Source organism: Chiloscyllium plagiosum, chromosome 41, assembly GCF_004010195.1.
Source record: "Chiloscyllium plagiosum isolate BGI_BamShark_2017 chromosome 41, ASM401019v2, whole genome shotgun sequence".
In the NCBI taxonomy this organism is placed as follows: domain Eukaryota; kingdom Metazoa; phylum Chordata; class Chondrichthyes; order Orectolobiformes; family Hemiscylliidae; genus Chiloscyllium; species Chiloscyllium plagiosum.
Genome location: NC_057750.1, coordinates 19,203,871 through 19,222,322, shown reverse-complemented (window position 1 = coordinate 19,222,322; position 18,452 = coordinate 19,203,871). Strand labels below are relative to the sequence as shown.

The 18,452-nt window shown below is 42.0% G+C and overlaps 1 protein-coding gene across 2 annotated transcripts in view; it reads left to right on the top strand.

Moving 5' to 3' along the window:
- si:ch1073-83n3.2 overlaps positions 1–6,383 on the top strand; it is a 33,753-nt gene extending 27,370 nt beyond the window's left edge. For both annotated transcript variants that reach the window (XR_006309884.1, XM_043681065.1), the window contains 2 exons: positions 2,593–2,704; positions 5,022–6,383. Coding sequence is in view for 1 of the 2 variants with exons in the window: in XM_043681065.1 (XP_043537000.1) it covers positions 2,593–2,658 (66 nt within the window). In the remaining variant the exon portion in view is untranslated. The remainder of the gene's footprint in view (positions 1–2,592; positions 2,705–5,021) is intronic.
- Positions 6,384–18,452: the final 12,069 nt, after the last annotated feature.

Below are 18,452 nucleotides of genomic sequence, written 5' to 3'. Positions count from 1 at the left end.
CACTCTGAAAACAATCAAGGACAGAGTCTCCTTGAGCCAAGGAACAGCTTTTAGAAAAAAAGGGACTAGCTTTGTGACAATAGATAAACCACATAATGACAAGAAGAATTAGAGAATGCAAATCAGCAGATAAGACTAGAGGTTGCAAAAATAATACAGGGACAAATCCTAAGGCACAGATGAACTGGTAGTACAAATTCAGATAACTATGTATGATCTTGGGGCCTTAACTGAGACATGGCTGCAGGATGCTCTCAATTGGGACCTAAGTATTGAAGACTGTGACGAAGACAGACAGAAAGCTAGGAAAAAATGGAGGAGGGTCTCTATCAATTATAGATTGTTTGAGCACAAAAAAGAGGAGTATCCTAAATTCAGGAAACAGGGTATAGAAGCAGTCCCAGTCGAGGTGGAAACGATTAAGCTAAGAGGTCAGTTTTGGGAGTTGTGTACTGGTGCTCTAAAGGAAGCTGTATGATAGGACAGGGTATCAAGGAAGAAATAATGGGAGCTTTTAAAAAGCTATTATCTTGGCATAGTTTAGTGTACATATAGATTGGACAATCAGATGGGGAAAAAGTAATCCAGATGAAAAATATTTTGGCCAATATCTTAGACCTAGATGCAATGGCTCCAACCAAAGAGCAGGCTACACTAGACCTGGTTTTGACCAACAAGAAAGAATACCTGGATAGCAGCAACCATATTGTATTTAAATGTACCTACAGTTGAAGGGAGAGAAGTGTGGGACCATGACTATTATTTTGAATCTTTTTAAAATTCATTTGTGGGACTTGGGTGTCACTGACTGGCTAGTATTGATAGCCCATCCCTGTTTGCCCTTGAGAAGGTGATGGTGAACTGAGTGGCTTGCTAGACCATTTCAGAGAGCAGTTGAGAGTCAACCACATTGCTGTGGCTCTGGAGTCACATTTAGGCCAGACCAGGTAAGGATAACAGATTTTCTTCCCAAAAGAAATTAGTGAACTAGATGGATTTTTCCAGCAATGGTTTCATAGTCATCAGTCAACTATGACATTGTTTATTGAATTCAAATTCCACCATCTGTTGTAGCAGGATTCAAACCCAAGTCTCCAGAACATTATTCTGGATTAATAATTGAACGATAATACCACTAGGCCATCGCCTACCCTGGAGCAACAATGAGGGGATGAAAGCAAAACTTGTAAAAGTGAACTAGCAATTTAGTTTGGGGGATAGGTCAACAGAGATGCAATGACAAGTTTTTAAGGGGATATTCCAGAAATCATAAAATAGAAAACATTCAAATAAATAAGGAATATTCTAAAGGACTGACTGCCAGCCATGGTTAACTAAAAGAGTCAACGATAGCCACCAACTCAAAGAAGAAACATATAATTGTCCAGAGCTAAGTTGCAAGTAAGAAGATTTGGACAGAATATTAAAAAAAAAGCAAGTTATTATTAAAAGATTAACAAGGTGGGAAAAAATAGAATATGAGAGAAAGTCAGCCAAAAATGTAAAAACAGATAGGTAGGTTTCTTCAAATGTTTAAAAATAGATAAAAGTTAACAAAGTAAGTGTTGCCCTTTATAAAATGAATCATGAAGAATAAAGAGATGCCAGCTGGATTGAACAATTTGTACAGTGTTCTCTAGACATGCCAGAAATAGCTGTGTATCAGGAATGAAAGGGAAAAAGGGAACTCAAAAAAGTCAAAGGTCTAATGTTTTGTTTTAAGAAACTTTGCAACTCATTCTGTCTTTTTCAAATATCAGAGCATGGATGCAGTTCACATTGTCATTCCTCATTGTTTGCAAAAATGGTTTAATAGAGACTTGTGTTTTCCTTTGATCTGCCTGTCCATATCCTCCTGTAAACTGTAAATTATCTTCATTGTACACTGCACTTTCAAATTTTATATCATCCACAAACAATGATGTCCTGTGGATATTTAAGTCCAGGTCATTACAATATATCAAAAAGATAGACGTCTCCCTCCAATCTGAAAAACAACTGGTCACCTCTCTTTAACATTTTTAATTCCTTTGGAAAGTTTGTATCCAATCTGTTGATGCTCCTTTTAAATTTAATTTAATGGTTTTTAATTTTGTTTATGCATTATGATATGCTACTTTACCAAATGCCTGGTCCATTTACCGAACTTCAGAAATACTGTCCTCATCAAATCTCTCCTTCACTTCATCAAAGAACTCCTTCAAGTTGGTCATTTATTTATTAGCTCATACTTTTTCATGCATCAATTAATTTTATATTAATTTATTGTTTTCAAGAGATTCCTCACCTTTGACAATAAAATGACTGACCTGTAATATAGGCCTCTTCCTCTTTCCATTTTTAGTAGTACTTGTAGTCCTCTAGTCATCTGACCCATACCTGACGAGGACTGGGAGACTGGTCAAAGTCTCAATGATTTCCACACTATTTCCTTCAGTAACCTAACTGACCATCCCGACCAGATGACTCATCAATCTTGCTGGAATACCCTCTTCATCCACTTTCATCTCTTCACTATGCCTTTCCTTGTGTTATTTCTCTGACGTATTTAAACTGAGCATTGATTTATTTTGTCTCTCTTTTTGTTCAAAGTCCTTTTCCCCCAATGTGTCCTTGTGCAGGATCCACTTTGATAAAAGGCTCAGCATATCTGACTGAGAGAAAGAACATGTTGCAATGGAGATGGCATGTCATTGTCGGGAAGGTAGGAACTTTGCTGCTTCTCCGTGAAATTTCTTTCAGTTGCACACCCTCTCCTTTGCTGTCTTGACCTAGATGATTATTCTTATGCATAACTTCAAGCAGGAGGATGCCACCAAAGCATTGGGCCATCAGCTATGACTCAACCGAGTCGCTGAATCATCACAGCCGGAAGCAAGAAAGAAAGGCCCCTCCATGCATCAAACATGCCTCCTCAAAAACAACCACCTAACTATTCTAATCCTGTTCCAAGGAAAACAACCCCAATATGTCCGATCTCTCTTCATAACTAAAGCTCCTCAGCCGAGGAAGCTAGTTGATTTCATACAGTTCCAGTATGACTTCTCTGCTCTTAAACTCTATGCCTCAGGTAATAACAGCAAGTATGCTACTTGCCTTCCTAACCACCTTACCCACCTGTCCTGATACATTAAGGGACCGGTATATATGTACTCCAATGCCCCTGTAATCGTCGGTGCTTTCTGAGGTCCATCTGCTCATCATTTCTTCCTTTGCTTTGTTTTACCTACCCAAGTTCATCACCTCATACTTATCCTGGTTGAACTCTGTAATTCCATAGCAGTTAGCCTGAGTTGTGGGATCTGTCACTTCAATAAAAATATTCTAATGATCAATCAGTTCCTAATGAGTAATTAACTCCAAGGGTTACTTTATTTAAAACAGTAAAACTCATTGCAAGTTATGAAGGAGACCTCACAGCAAACCTAACAGATTCCTGTTTATGTAGTTTATATAAGTGCAGCAGACTAACTGACAGTCGCGAATTGTATGATTATATAGGCAGAGCACACGGAGTCCTGAAAAGTGAACTCTCTTAAAGGCAAGGTACACACACAAAAGTATATAACCATTGCAGTGCAGAACTGAGGGAATGCCACCAAGTCAGGACTGTGTCTTTCACCTGCAGTACTAACCAATGTTATATAACAGCTCTCATGGTTTTATTTTAGCAAAGAACTGGGGGGTTCTCCATAGTGTCCTGGACAATTTTTCTGCTTAAGCAATATTAATAAAACAGATTGTTCAGTTTCTATCAGCCTCCTTGCATGTGGTTGAAAATCACACAACATCAGGTTATAGTCCAACAATTTTATTTGGAAGCTCTAGCTTTCAAAGCACTGCTCCTTCATCAGGTGGTTGTGTAAAGGAACGGCACTCCAAAAGCTAGTACTTCCAAATAAACCCGTTGGACTATAATCTGGTGTTGTGTGATTTGTAACTTTGTCTACCCCAATCCAACACCCCAGTCCAACACCGGCATCTCCAAGTCCTGCATGTCGGATTTTGTAGTGCACAAATTGGCTGCCAGGTTTCCTCACAATGAATTTATCTTTTAACTGATTTCGTCTTCTTAGTTTTCCCATGATGAAAAAATAATATTTCTGGGTGCTTGCCCCAACCTTGAATGGTTTCCAACAGCAGTTGCTGTGCCTCAGCTTCTGAATTGGGAAATAATCTGGTCAAATCAAAGCAAACATTTAAATATAAAGTCTAAACAAAACCTCAATGTTGCTCTGAGGCAACTTTTTACTGCCTTTCATGAACCTAAAAGCCCATGTTTGTCCTAAATTTAAATACTGAAAGTATTGTTGAATCTCAGTAGGACTTTGGGGGAGTCCAGAACTAGAGGGCATAGTTTGAGAGGGGAAATATATAAAAGGGACCCAAGGGGCAACTTTTTCACAGAGGGTGGTACGTGTATGGAATGAGCTGCCGGAGGAAGTGGTGGAGGCTGGTACAATTGTACCATTTAAAAGGCATTTGGATGGGTATATGAATAGGCAGTGTTTGGAGGGATATGGGCCGGGTGCTGCAGGTGAGACTAGATCGGGTTGGGATATCTGGTCGGCATGGATGGGTTGGACCAAAGGATCTGTTTCCATGCTGTACATCGCTATGACTCTATGACTTGGCAGCACCTGCAGAAAGACAAAAAAAAGTGAACATTTCGAGTTTGATATGACTCTCCTTCTATATCCTCTAAGGCAGATCCCAATGTACTACTCAGGAAAGAGATGGAGAGGCAAGATCCTGCATACTTTTCATGCCCTTATCAACATGAAATTAATCTGCTCTGCGTAGGATTGTGCAAATTGGTTCCCATTTCCTACATCATCACAATAATTCATTGGCTGTAGAGTGATCGGCCTGTTCAATCCAAATGCAAGTCTTCCTTTCCTGAGGCACAAGAGGCTTTTATGTTGTCCTGGGCATGCTGCCTATTGTCACTTTGATATTCAGGGCAACTTGATAAGGGTCTAATTTCTTCTTCTGAGGCTCTGTTGCATTTTACTCCACAGCTACACCAAACAGGAGTAAAGGACGGCAGCCGAGAGGGTGCCTGCGACACGGTTGCCAGTCCAGAAAGCTTGTCCGAGCTGCCTGCCTGTTAGTGGGTGGCGCAGCCACAGGCCCCAGCCTTGGTTACATGATGACCTCCTCCTCTGCACCAGCCTCTGAAAGAGTTCCCCTGGATTTCAAGGAACTTGGCATTCACTCATCTGACTGCTGCCAGGATACTGAGCCAGGTCCGGGCTATAACTCTTTTGAATGCGAAACTATGGATCAGGACTTTGACACGTTTGACTTTGGTGGGTTTGCTTTCTAGATGGTTACAAGCTACTTCAACCCTATTCTGTCCTCTTACCTGAGCTCCAGCTGGGAAAAGCATTAGCTATCCAGGCCTGCAACTGGATAATATTGGCAACCCTCAAAGATTGCCTCAAAGCCTCCAGACATTAAATACAAACCTGCAGCAACCCTGGTTGGGGGAGTGGTGGGGGGGGGGAGAGATATCAAAAAGAGTCAGCATCAACAAAATAGTTTTCATTTTTTTCCTTTCAATGTTTTTATTCATTGGTTTAGCAACCTTGGAGATTGGGGATTAAGGATTGTTTGTTTTGATCATGCGATCAAAGCTCCAGGAAAATGTTCCATTGGAGTTGGCATCCCTCTCGCAACAGTGTCTATTATTCCATTCTGTTGGTCATTCTACCCACACATCTTTTGGACAATATCATACAAACAAGGCCAGTGAGGGACTGCAGCATTAAGACAGAGAAACTAATTGGAAGCTTCCTCAACAACACAACAAACATAATGTAGAAGCGAACAAAGGGGCCAGTGCTGTTTCTCACTTTGCCATGTGTACAAAATAATTGATGCACTAACCTACAGAACAACCGTTGCAGTATTTCAAATTAATCCTTCCTTAACCACATGTAGGGAATTCCGATGGTTGATAAGCTGCTTAAACTGCAATATAAATGCAAGCATGTCGTTTGGAACTGCACAATTAGGGAGAGTATTTTGAAATTGAATAGAATATTGTTCCCCTTATATATCAATAAGAATAAATATGTGATGCTTCTTTAATTTGATTAACTTTCTCAAGCTGCTTTGCATGAGCGTAATTGAACAACAGACCAAAGAAGGTGATCATAGAATAGGGGAAGAAACATTTGAACAAGGAGTTAGGTAAATTAACTCAAAGAGGCTGGTATCCCGTCATTCAGTCATCCTCTATTTATATGTGCATAGTACTTGACACTGATCCGTTTTCCTCAGAATCAGCTTCCAGAGTCGAGCCAGGGCTCCCTGATTGGACCAGGTTAACAGCCCCAATCAGGGAACTCATATTCTATGAGGTCCAACTGTCTGACGTCATTATAATCACTACAGTAGGTTTTTAGATTAGATTAGATTATTTACAGTGTGGAAACAGGCCCTTCAGCCCAACAAGTCCACACCGACCCTCCGAAGAGTAACCCACCCAGTTCTATTTCCCTCTGACTAATGCACCTAAAACTATGGGCAATTTAGCATGTCTAATTCACCTGACCTGCACATCTTTGGACTGTGGGAGGAAACCGGATCACCTGGAGGAAACCCACACAGACATGGGGAGAATGTGCAAACTCAACACAGACAGTCACCCAAGGCTGGAATCGAACCTGGGACCCTGGTGCGGTGAGGCAGCAGTGCTAACCACTGAGCCACCATGCCACCCCTATTGCTGAAGCGTTTTAAAGAAGAATTCCAAGTTTTAAGCAGCAATGTAAAGGAAGAGAGAGAGGTTGAGAAGCAGAGAGGTTTGGGACAGGGAAGTCAGCACTTAAGACCTAGCCGTGGAAAAGGCCTAACTTTCAATACTGATCTGAAGGAATTGGGAAATGATGGGACAATGTTGTGGGCCAGCATGCACAAACCTGTTGATGTAAATTTAGCTTACATCAGTGCCACTCATTTTCAGACTCTAGTACAGCCTTGGTCCAAACACAGACTGTATTCTAGAGGTGAAGAGAAAATAACTGCTCTTGATATGGCAGCATTTGACCAAGTGAGCATCAAGGATCCCAAGAAAAACTAAACTGCTTGGGAGTCAGGGGAAAACTGTTTAGCGTCTTACCTAGCATAAAGAAAGAGGTTGTGGTTGTTGGCAATCAATCATCTCAGTGACAGGCCATCCCTGCAGGAAATCCTCAGGACATAATGTTTAGCTGCCTCCTCAATAACCTTCCCTCCATTAAAAGGTCAGAAGTAGGGATGTTCTCGTGGGTGCACGATATTTAATAGCATTCACATCTCCTCAGATAGTGGACAGATTCATGTTCACATACAGCAAGACCAGGACAATATCCCAGCTTGATCTAATAAATCACAAATAGCTCTTGCGTTATACATGACCACTTGAACACGTGTGGATCTGGAAAATTCCCCTTGACTCTCAATAGCATTGTCTTCATTGAATTGCCCCACTATCAATATCACCTGGTTACCATTGACCAGAAGCTGATCTGGACCAGCCTTATAAATACTGTGGCTACAACAGCAGGTCAGAGGATGGGAATACTGCAGTGCATAGCTTTTTAAAAAATTGATTCATGCGATGTGGGCATTGCTGCTTGGGCCTTAATTTATTGCCCATCTGAGTTGTCCTAGAGAAGGTGGTGGTGAGCAGCATACTTGAAATGCTGCAGTCAATTTGGTGTAAGTAGATCCACAATGCTGTTAGCGATGGTGTTCCAGGATATTAACCAAGCAATACTGAAGGAATGTTGATGTTTTTCCGAATCAGAATGGTGAGTAGCTTGGAAGAGAACTTGCAGACAGTCATATTCACGTATTAATGCTACCCTTGACCTACTGGGCAGTAGTGATCATGAATTTAGAATGTGCTGTTGAAGAAGCCTTAGTGGATTTCTGCATTGCGTCTTGTAGATGTTACAGACTGCTACCACTAAGTACAGATAATGGAGGGAGTGTGTATTTGTGGATGTGGTACCAACAAAGTGAGCTTCCTTGTCCTGGCTAATGACAAACTTCTTGGTTATTATTAGAGCTCCACTCTCCAGGTACAAAGGGAGTATTATTCACATTCCAGACTTGTACCTTGAAGGTTTGGACAGGCTTTGGGGAGTAAAGAGGTGAGTTATTTGTTGGAGGATTCTTGGGTTCTGACCTGCTGTTCCACCATATTATTTAAATGGCTGGTTCAGGTCAGTTTGAAGTCAATGAAAGCACCCAAGATGTTGATAATTGGGAATTCAATGATGAGAATTCTATTGAACGTCAAAGGTGATTGAATCATCATTGTTTGGCACTTTGAGTGGTGCAAACCTTATTTGCCACTTGTCAACCCAAACTAGATATTGTCCAGGTTTTGCCACATATGGACCCGGACTGCTTCAGTATCTGAGGAGTCACTAATGCACTGAACATTGTGCAATAATCAGCGAGCATGCTCACTTCTGACCTTCCAAGGACCAAACGTTTATCCACTATCTACAAGGCAACAAGTCAGTTGTGTGAGACTCCAAACTTGCCTGGGTGGGTGCAACTCCAGTAAACCCAAGGCACTTAATGCCATGTATAACAGAGCAGCCTGCAACTCATCCACCAACTTAAACATTCACTCCCTCCACCTACTGTTGCAAAGTGGCAGAAGTGTATATTGTCTCCAAGCAACTCACCAAGGCTTCTTCAACAGTACCATCCAAACCTTCAACCTCAATCATCGAGAAGGACAAGAGGAACACATACATGGAATGCCACCAGCTGCAAGTTCCCCTGCCCAATCGTGACTACAAAATAAAAAGCCTTCTTTCTAATAGCATTATAAGGAACTTGCCAGTTGGACTGTATCACCAAATCTTCTCAAGGGCAATTAGGGATGGGTAATACAGTTGCAAGGTCCCTTCCAAGCCACTTACGACCCTGGCTTGGAAATATGCCACCATTCCATCAGTGTTGTTGAGTCAAAATCCTGGAACTCCTCTCCCTAACAGCATTATGGGTCTCCCACAGCACATGAACTGCAGCAGTTCAAGAAGGCAGCTCACTCCCACCTTCTCAAGGGCAACTAACCAAGGGCAACAAATGCTGGTCCAGTTAGTGACACCCACATCCCATGAGTGAATCAAACATAAATAAATAAGCGAACAAATGCTGGCCTTGTCAGTAGCACACCAGAAGGTTGATTTGTTTGGAAAAAGAGTTGATAATTGACTATTTATATAATTCTGGCCTACATTGCTTTGTTATATTTTCCGTGTGAAAGCAGCCAGACTGAGCGAGCCAGATTGTGTCACTATCAATTACCAGCTGGAATCAGAGATTGTTCGAAGAGATTGTATCTTTATTTGTATGTAAATCATGCCTTTTTTTCTTGTTTCTAGAATTTTCTTTCTGTCACTATTAAAATTGCTCCTTGCGAATCGTGGTGAATAATGTGGTGGCCTTTGTCTCCTCTATGGGAGTGGCTTAAATTCAGGGAGGTTCTTTTTGGGAGTAATCAGAGGAATTCAGATTTAAGTCAGACCTACCTGCACAATGCTCACATGACTCAGACAGAGCCACTGACTGTGGACAGAGGCATCCACAAAATGTTTAACATAGCTTCACTCACTTATCACGCGCACCCACTCCAATCTCACCATCTTTCTAATTCAGCAGTGGCTGGGAGGATTACTGCTCCACTCTGTCAATAGATCATTCCATCAAGACACAAGGGTTGCTATGTACACATTAGGAGAAACCTACATCAAAAAACAGGATTTTAATTTGGTGGTGCGGAGTGGGGTGGGGGCTGGTGGTGTGGGTTAGGTGTGTCTGGGAGTGCGAGGACATCAGAGGATGTTTATGAATGAAAATTGAATGTGGCCTCAGAGGCTACCAGGTGCTGTGGTAAGATATGTAAATCTCACACACACACTCCATGCCCTATTCAGGTCAACTCTTGTCAACACATGTCTTTATCCAAGCCTAGTAACTCCCATACCCCACGTCTCTCATTGACTCTTATCGTCCCAAAGGCAATTTAATGCCAACTTATGAAATCTCCTGCTGATCCATCCATCAATCTTTTCCCTTACGTCCTCCATACCAACTCACCCAGCATGCTCCAAAGGTAGACCTCAGGATTTATTATGTTATAAAAGTACTCCTATGAAAGCCCGTTTGAAATTTTTACTCTCATTTAGTACTGAATTCTTTATTGAGCAAAAGACTTGTATTCATACTACTGCATCAGAGACAAGTGATCCTTCAGTAAACTCTGCACCATCAATCAAACAGTGATCTTAGATTCAACTGCTGGAATCATGATAGGTTGTGGATGGTAGCTCAGCGTTAATAATGATAGCCTTTAGGATAATGTCAGCAAACAACTATTGTTTCCCTCTCACTGATGCACAGCAGCAAGGCTGGGCTTGAAACTCTATGGAACAGGAGCACTAGTCATTCCTAGATTAAAGGCAGACTACTGTGGATGATAAAAATCTGAAATGAGCACAGAGAATGCTTGAGAAACTGAGCAGGTCTGACAGCATCTGTGGCGAGAGAAACAGAATTAATATTTTGAGTCTTGTGTGACTCGTTTGCAGAACTTTATTCCACTGGTTACAAAACTATATAGATGCTACTAGAAGCATGTAATTCAGAGGAATGATCTATATACTCTGGATGGTCACCTGATATTCCAGAATATTTCTGCAGATCTTTATACCTGAGCTTTATACAGCAGAGTTCCGTCGGTGGAATTCCAACTGCAAACTTTCTCTGATCATGTGACACGATTACTTATTTTCCAGACACAAAAGTGATGTACCTTCTCTTGAGCTCAGGAGTTGGTGGGCCATCTAGGTTTCCTGCAGCAGTTCATTCACTCCACAATCACTTTCCAACTCCCAGTCACTCTCTATGGCTTTGCTCTGCACTATTCCAGCTCCTGGCTACTCTGGAACATTACTCCAGCTCTTGGCTGATCTGGAACCCTACTCCAGCTCCTGGCTACAGCTCTCTTCTCCTTTTATCTCCATGAGGTTTCTCTGGCTCAAAGGTGCTGACAGTCAATCTCCCTAGGTACGCAGCAGCTGCATGCCTATCCATAGAATCCCGACAGTGTGAAAGTAGGCCATTTGGTTCCATCAAGTCCATATGGACCCTCTGAAGAATATCCCATCCAGACCCACGCCCCCTTCCCTACCCCTGTAACCCTGCACTTCCCATGGCTAATCTATCCAGCCTGCATATCTTTGGACTGTAGGAGGAAGAGTACCACACAGACATGGGGAGAGCATGCTATTTCCACATGAATAATCGCTTGATGCAAGAATCGAATCCTAGTCCCTGAGGCAGCAGTGCTAACCACTGAACCACTGTGTGCCCAGTGCTGGAACAAGTATTCCAATGCCCCTTCCTGGATCTCTCATTACCAACAGAGACTTTGCTCCTTGTGTCCAATGTCTCATGGGACCTGGCTCTGACCCTCTGCTTCCCAAACACTGTACACAGCCGGAAGTGTCCCAGGAGAACAGATTCATTCCCCTGCCTTATGTCATCTGCTATAGCATGCCCTCCTTCATGAGGTGCTTCAGGCCTGTATCCTGACATGTCATAAAACAAGAGATTTAAACTGAATGCTGAAATGGTTCATGTGACGGGAGATGTGAGAGAAATGACAATTCAGGAATGCAGAGTAATAATATGGAAACCAGAGTCTGATAGGAAGGGACAGAGCATACGACATAATCATAAGGGACATGGTGAGGATAAACAGACAAGGTTATTTCCCTGGGGTGGGGGAGTCCAGAACTGAGGGCAGAGATTTAGGGTGAGAGGGGAAAGATTTAAAAGGAACCTAAAGGGCAACGCCTTCATGCAGAGGGGGGAGCGTGTATGGAATGAGTTGCCAGAGGAAATGTTGGAGGCTGATACAATTTACAACATTTAAAAGGCATCTGGGTAGGTATATGATTATGAGGGGTTTAGACGGATATGGACCAAGTGCTGGCAAATGGGATTAGATTAACTAAGGATATCTGGTTGGCATGGACAAGTTGGACTGAAGGGCCTGTTTCCGTGCTGTACATCTCTATGATTCTATTACTCTAAGTAAGTTCAGAGAGAAGAGAATAGTAAAAAATGCAAAACTAAAAGTTCTTTAGCTGAATGAATCAAGAGCAAGACAGATAAATCAAGAGCACAAGCTGATATAAATGGGTAGGATATGATAATCATAACAGAGATATGGTTAAAAATATGGGAGGTAGCTGCAAAGATAGTGGAGGTGTTAGTGGTGGTCTTTCAGGAATCACGAAGATCAGGAAGGGTTCCAGAGGACTGGAAAATCATGATACCCCTGTTTAAAAAGGGACTAAAGCATAAAATGGGAAATTACAGACAGATTAGCCTAACCTCGATTGTGGTAAGAACTTGGAATCCATTGTGAAGGATGAGATTTCTGACTACTTGGAAGTGTATGGTAAAATAGGGCAAAGTCAACATGCTTTCATCAAGCGGAGGCCATGCCTGACAAATCTTTGAGGAAATAACAAGTAGGTTAGACCTAGGAGAGCCAATGGATGTTATCTACCTGGACTTCAAGAAGGTCTTTGACAAGGTGCTGCACAGGACGCTACTGAGTAAGAGAGTGGGGATAAAAGGATCTTTCTTAGGATGGCAGCCGGTGAAAAGTGGTGTTCCACAAGGCTCAGTGTTATACATTAACGATCTAGATGAAGGGAAGGGCATTCTGGCTAGGTTGGCAGATGATACAAAGATAGGTAGAGGGACAGGCAACATTGAGGAGGTGCAGAGTCTGCAGAAGGATTTGGACAGATTAGGAGAAGGACCAAAGAAGTGGCAGATGGAGTACAACGTGGGAAATTGTGAGGTCATGTACTTTGGTAGGAAGAATAGAGGCATGGACTATTTACTAAATGGGGAAAAAATGCAGAAGTCTGAAGTGCAGAGAGACTTGGGAATTCTTATCCAGGATTCTCTCAAGGTAAACCTCCAGATTAAGTCAGCAGTTAGGAAGGCAAATGCAATGATGGCATTTATTTTGAAAGAACTTAAATATAAAAGCAGGAATATACTTCTGAAGCTTATGAGGCTCAGGGAAGACCACATTTGGAGTACTGTGTGCAGTTTTGGGCCCCATTTCTCAGGAAATGGCTCTGGAGTGTGTTCAGAGGAGGTTCATAGGAATGGCCTCAGGAGTGAAACGTTTAACGTATGAGGAACATTTGAGGACTCTGAGTCTATACTCAATGGAGGATGAGGGGGATCTAATTGAAACTTACAGAATACTGAATGGCTTGGACAGAGTAGATGTTGGGAAGATGTTTCCATTGGTAGGAGAGACTAGGACATGAGGGCATAGCCTTAGAGTAAAGGGAAGACTTTTTAGAATGCAAATAGAGAGAAACATCTTCAGTCAGAGAGTGGTGAATCCATGGAAGTCATTGCCACAGAAGACTGAGATAGATAGGTTCTTCAGGATCAAGGGTTACAGGGAGAAAGCGGGAGAATGGGGTTGAGAAACTTATCAGCCATGATTGAATGGTGGAGCAGATTAAATGGGCTGAATAGCCTAACTTCTGCTACTATGTCTTCTAATCTTTATATAGTAACAGTAATTTATTGTTACATGTATTTATGAAAATATAGCAAAATGTATATTAGCTCCATAAGCCGCACCATTTTAATTACATAAATTATAAAAGCGGAATAAATCATACAATGTTAGGACAAAATTCACTTTTTGTTCGAATCACGGCTTCTTGGTTTTGTAAGCGGTTGTGGTATCACACTTGCCAAACCATTCTCTGAGTCCGTAACATCAAGGAGGAAGCACACTGAAGCAGCCTAAAAAGCGACGAGGGCTGGTAACTGCATATCTAGGGACACTTAGAAAGGTCAGGCAGAAAGCTTAAGGGGATGCTGTTAGAAGAATAGAGTCATAGACTATTTTCTAAATGGGGAAAGGCTTCAGAAATCTGGAAAAGGAGCCCGAGTTCAGGATTCTTTTCACATTAACACGTAAGTACAGTTGGTGGATAGGAAGGCAAATGCAATGTTAGCATTCATTTCGAGAGAGTTGGAATATAAGAGGTGAGTATAAGGCTCTGGACAGAACACAGTTGAAATATTGTGAGCAGTGTTGGGCCCTGTATCTAAGGAAGGATATGTTGGTGGTGAAGGGGTCCAGAAGAGGTTTACAAGAATGATCCCAGGGATGAAGGGCATGTTATATGAGAAGCGGTTCAGGACACTGGGTCTGTACTTGATGGAGTTTAAAAGGATAGTGGGGGATCTGATTGAAACTTCCAGAAAACTGAGAGGTCTGGATAGAGGAGACATGGAGAAAATGTCACCACTCATAGGAGAGACTGGCACCTGAGGGCACAGAATTGAAATGGTGAGGAACTTCTTCAGCCAGAGGATGGTGAATATGTGGGAGACATTGTCATAGAAAGCTGTGGAGGCTAAGTCATTCAGTGTATTTAACACAGAGTTGGTTGGTTTCTTGATTAATAAGGGGATCAAGGAATATGAGGAGAAAGCAGGAGAATGCAGCTGAGAAACATGTCAGCCATGATCAAATAGTAGAGCAGACTTGATGGGCCAAATGGCCTAATTCTTCTCCTATATCTTATGGTCTTCTTGGGCAATAGTCTGAGATCCATTAGTAGTGGGAAATTATCTTGACCAGAGATCAAGATTTAAAATAATTTTGTGTGGAGATTAGAAATAGCAAAGTCATTCTAGTCCTGGATTATTCAAATGAGGCATACAAAGAATTTGATCCCATCCATTAAGGCATGATTACATGGTGCTTTGAACTGGAAAAAAACACACAGAGGCTGTTCTTATTGATATGTAATTCAGTTTCCAATGTGGAAAACAAAGGGTGATATCAGCTGTTCTACCATACATTGCAAATATCAACACATTCTTGGCAAGTATCATAATTGTAAATACTCAGCAGTCTGTGGTGGGAGGACAGTTAATGTTTCATATCAATAGCCTTTCATCAGAAATGAATACGACATTAAGTTATAAGAGATCGCTTTGTTTAAAATCCTTTCTTAATTCCTCTACTGACTTGTAACTGTAATCATAACCTTTTTGTGTACAAAGCTATTTAATGCTTTATCAAAGGAGATAATCCCCTGGCATTTTGTTCTACAGGGTTCCACAATGCCAATCAATTCTTGAGCAGCTTTCTGTCTCGTCAGACAATGGGTTGGCACTTGGTCATCTGTACTGTGTACACATGAGATCATGTCACAAATCAATTGGGAATATTACGCCAATAGTCAAGCCCCATTATTTCACAAGCTGTCATAAATGTCAAGGATATAGGAAAAAGGCAAGAGAGTGGAGCTGAATATTATCAGATCAGTCATGATCTCGTTAAAGGATTGAGCAGACCCAATGGGCTAAATGGCCTTCTCCTGCTCTTATGTCTTTTGGTCTTAAATGTGTCACAACCCAATTAAACCGCACAGATCAAATTGCAAAACTAATTGCTATTCGTGACAAAAATAATTCACACCAGACTTTGTTATGACCAGGAAAATAACTTTATTCCAAAAAGGCTTATTCGTTAGTAAACAGTAAACAAAATGCATTACTTATTACTACTGTGTGACTTAAGCTGCACCCCTTTAAAATCCTAAATACACAGATATTAATTCACAAATAAGACAGACAAAAACAGACATTTGAACACAAATATTATGGTTGGGAAAAAAATCAGTTTGGAAGCCAAGTTCAGCAGTACTTAAGTCCAGGAGGAAGAGAGGACTGCAGATGCTGGAGAATCAGAGTTGAATTAGAGTTCGGGGTGGCACGGTGGCTCAGTGGTTAGCACTGCTGCCTCACAGCACCAGGGACCCCGAATTCGATTCCAGCCTCAGGTGACTATCTGTGTGGAATTCGCACATTCTCCCCGTGTCTGCGTGGGTGTTCTCCAGGTACTCCGGTTTCCTCCCATAATCCAATGATTTGCAGGTCAGGTGAATTGGCCATGCTAAATTGCCCATAGTGTTAGGTAAATATAGGGTAGGGGAATGGGTCTGGGTGGGTTACTCTTCAGAGGGTCGGTGTGGACTTGTTGGGCCAAAGGGCCTGTTTTAAAAAGGTGGCGCTGGATAAGCACAGCAGGTCAGGCACCATCTGAGGAGCAAAAAAATCGATGTTTCCAGCAAAAGCCCTTCATCAGGAATGAGGCTCATTAATAAGGCAAGTTTGGTAAGATATGATTAGAAATAACCAAAGTGTACGCCGTGCAACCTCGCTTGATCTTCAAATTGCAAACAACACTCCTGATACTTTGGTCCTAAATCAGGAAACTTCCATTTTCCAATTTATAGTCTAAAAGAAAACATGGTCTCTTATGTGGTGAATCACATATTCTATGGAACCCTGTGAGGCCTGAACCACAGCAGTAGCACCTATCTGTGCATTATACCATTACCCATTCTGAACATTGCTTTCAAACTGCAACTTGAGTGAATTTATAAATACCACTGCCGAGTTTAGCGTGGCACAGTGGGTCAGTTGTTAGCACGGCAGCCTCATAGCACCTGAGACCTGAATTCAATTACACTCTTAGGCGACTGTCTGTGTGGGGTTTGCACATTCTCCCCCTTTCTGTGTGGTTTCCTCCAGGTGTTCTGGTTTCCTCCCACCGTCCAAAGATGTGCAAGTTCTGTGGATTGGCCATGCTAAATTACCCATAGTGTTTGGGGATGTGTTTTGGCATTAGCAATGGGAAGTGCAGGGCTACAGGGATAAGGTGGGGGGCGGATTTGGGTGGAACGCTGTTCGGAAGGGCAATGTGGACTCATTAGGCCAAATCCACACTGTACAGATTGTATGATTTCAATCTGTGATATTCAGACAGGATCTATTGTTTATTGGCAATAATCCATCCTGAGATTTTATCATCCTGCCTCAATAAGTCTCAGAGGTGTGACAGAGTATTTAATTGTTTCACATTAAAGTCACAGTCAACAAAGGACAACTACGGTCCACTCCTCAAAACTTGGTTTTGCCATACAACAACAACTTGTAATGGTGTTGTATCCTTAATGTAGCACCACAGGGCTGTCATTGGATAATGTTTGACACTGAGCCACATAAGGAGATACTATGAGTGGTGGGTAAAAACGATGAGTCAGAGAAGTAAGTTTCAAATAGCATCTTACAAGAGGACAAAGAGGTAATGAGGCAGAGAGATTTATAACGAAAGAATTCTAGAGCTGAGGGGAATAGTAGCTGGAAGTCCAATCATGGATTCATTTCAATCAAGAATGGCAATAGATCATAGAATTAGAGAAACCTAGATAACTTAGGAATGTTTTGCTTGGAGGAAATTATAGAGATTGGAAGATTGTAAGGGCTGGTAGCGGTTACAGAGATCAGAAGGGGTATTGGGCTGGAGTAGGTTACAGAGACAGAGAAGTTTGTGGAGGCTGAGAGACGTACAAAGAAAGTCATCGAGTCATCGATCTGTACAGCATGGAAATAGACCCCTCAGTCCAACTTGGCCATGCTGAACAGATATCCTAAATTAATCCCATTTGCCAGTATTTGGCCCATATCCCTCTCAATCCTTCCTATTCATGTACCCATCCAGATGCATTTTAAATGTTCCTCTGGCACTTCCTCTGGCAGTTCATTCCAAAAAGGATTGTGGGGCCAGGGAAGGTTACAATTATAGAAAGGACTGTGGGCCTGGAGGTGGTTAGAGATAAGGAGCAGCAAAGCCATGAAGAAATTTGAACTGTACAATAACTTGAAGACTAACTTTGAATTTTCGGCTTAAGTGACCACAAAAGAAGCTCTGGGATTAAAAAGTCTGGTGTCACTGCGAGGAGATTGCGGAGATAATAATCAGAATTTAATGATGTCTGCATGGCAGATTTGGCGGTGCTGGTGATGGGGGTGTGGGAGGTGATGGTGTGAAGAGGCAGGGAGAGGAGAAGCGAGGAGGAGCCCCTATTATCTCTGTCAGGAATGCTTGCATGCGCTCAATTTACCTTAGCTCCTGAGGCCAGTTCAAACTGGTCGCAGATGCTTGTGCATCTGCACACTGTGCACAGCAGATCTGAGCTAGAAAACAGCAACGTCTTCCATGTACAGGGAGGTTTTGACCTGCAGGCCTGTGCTGCCTGGACTAGTCACCCCTCTCAGGCTCACATTTTTCCTGATGGACTCAGCAAAATGCTCTATGCAGATGGGTTCTCCGATAATGCTGTAGTTGCATGCCAGAAAAACCTCGCTGAACAGAAAATCACTTAATAAAATAATGGGGCTGATGGAAAAAGTGGGATTAGTCCAGCCAAAAATACCACTCACATCAAAAATCACCCAAAAGTCTAACACAAAGTATAGCACAGCCTGAGTGAAGGTATAAATCATATCTATCAATAAAA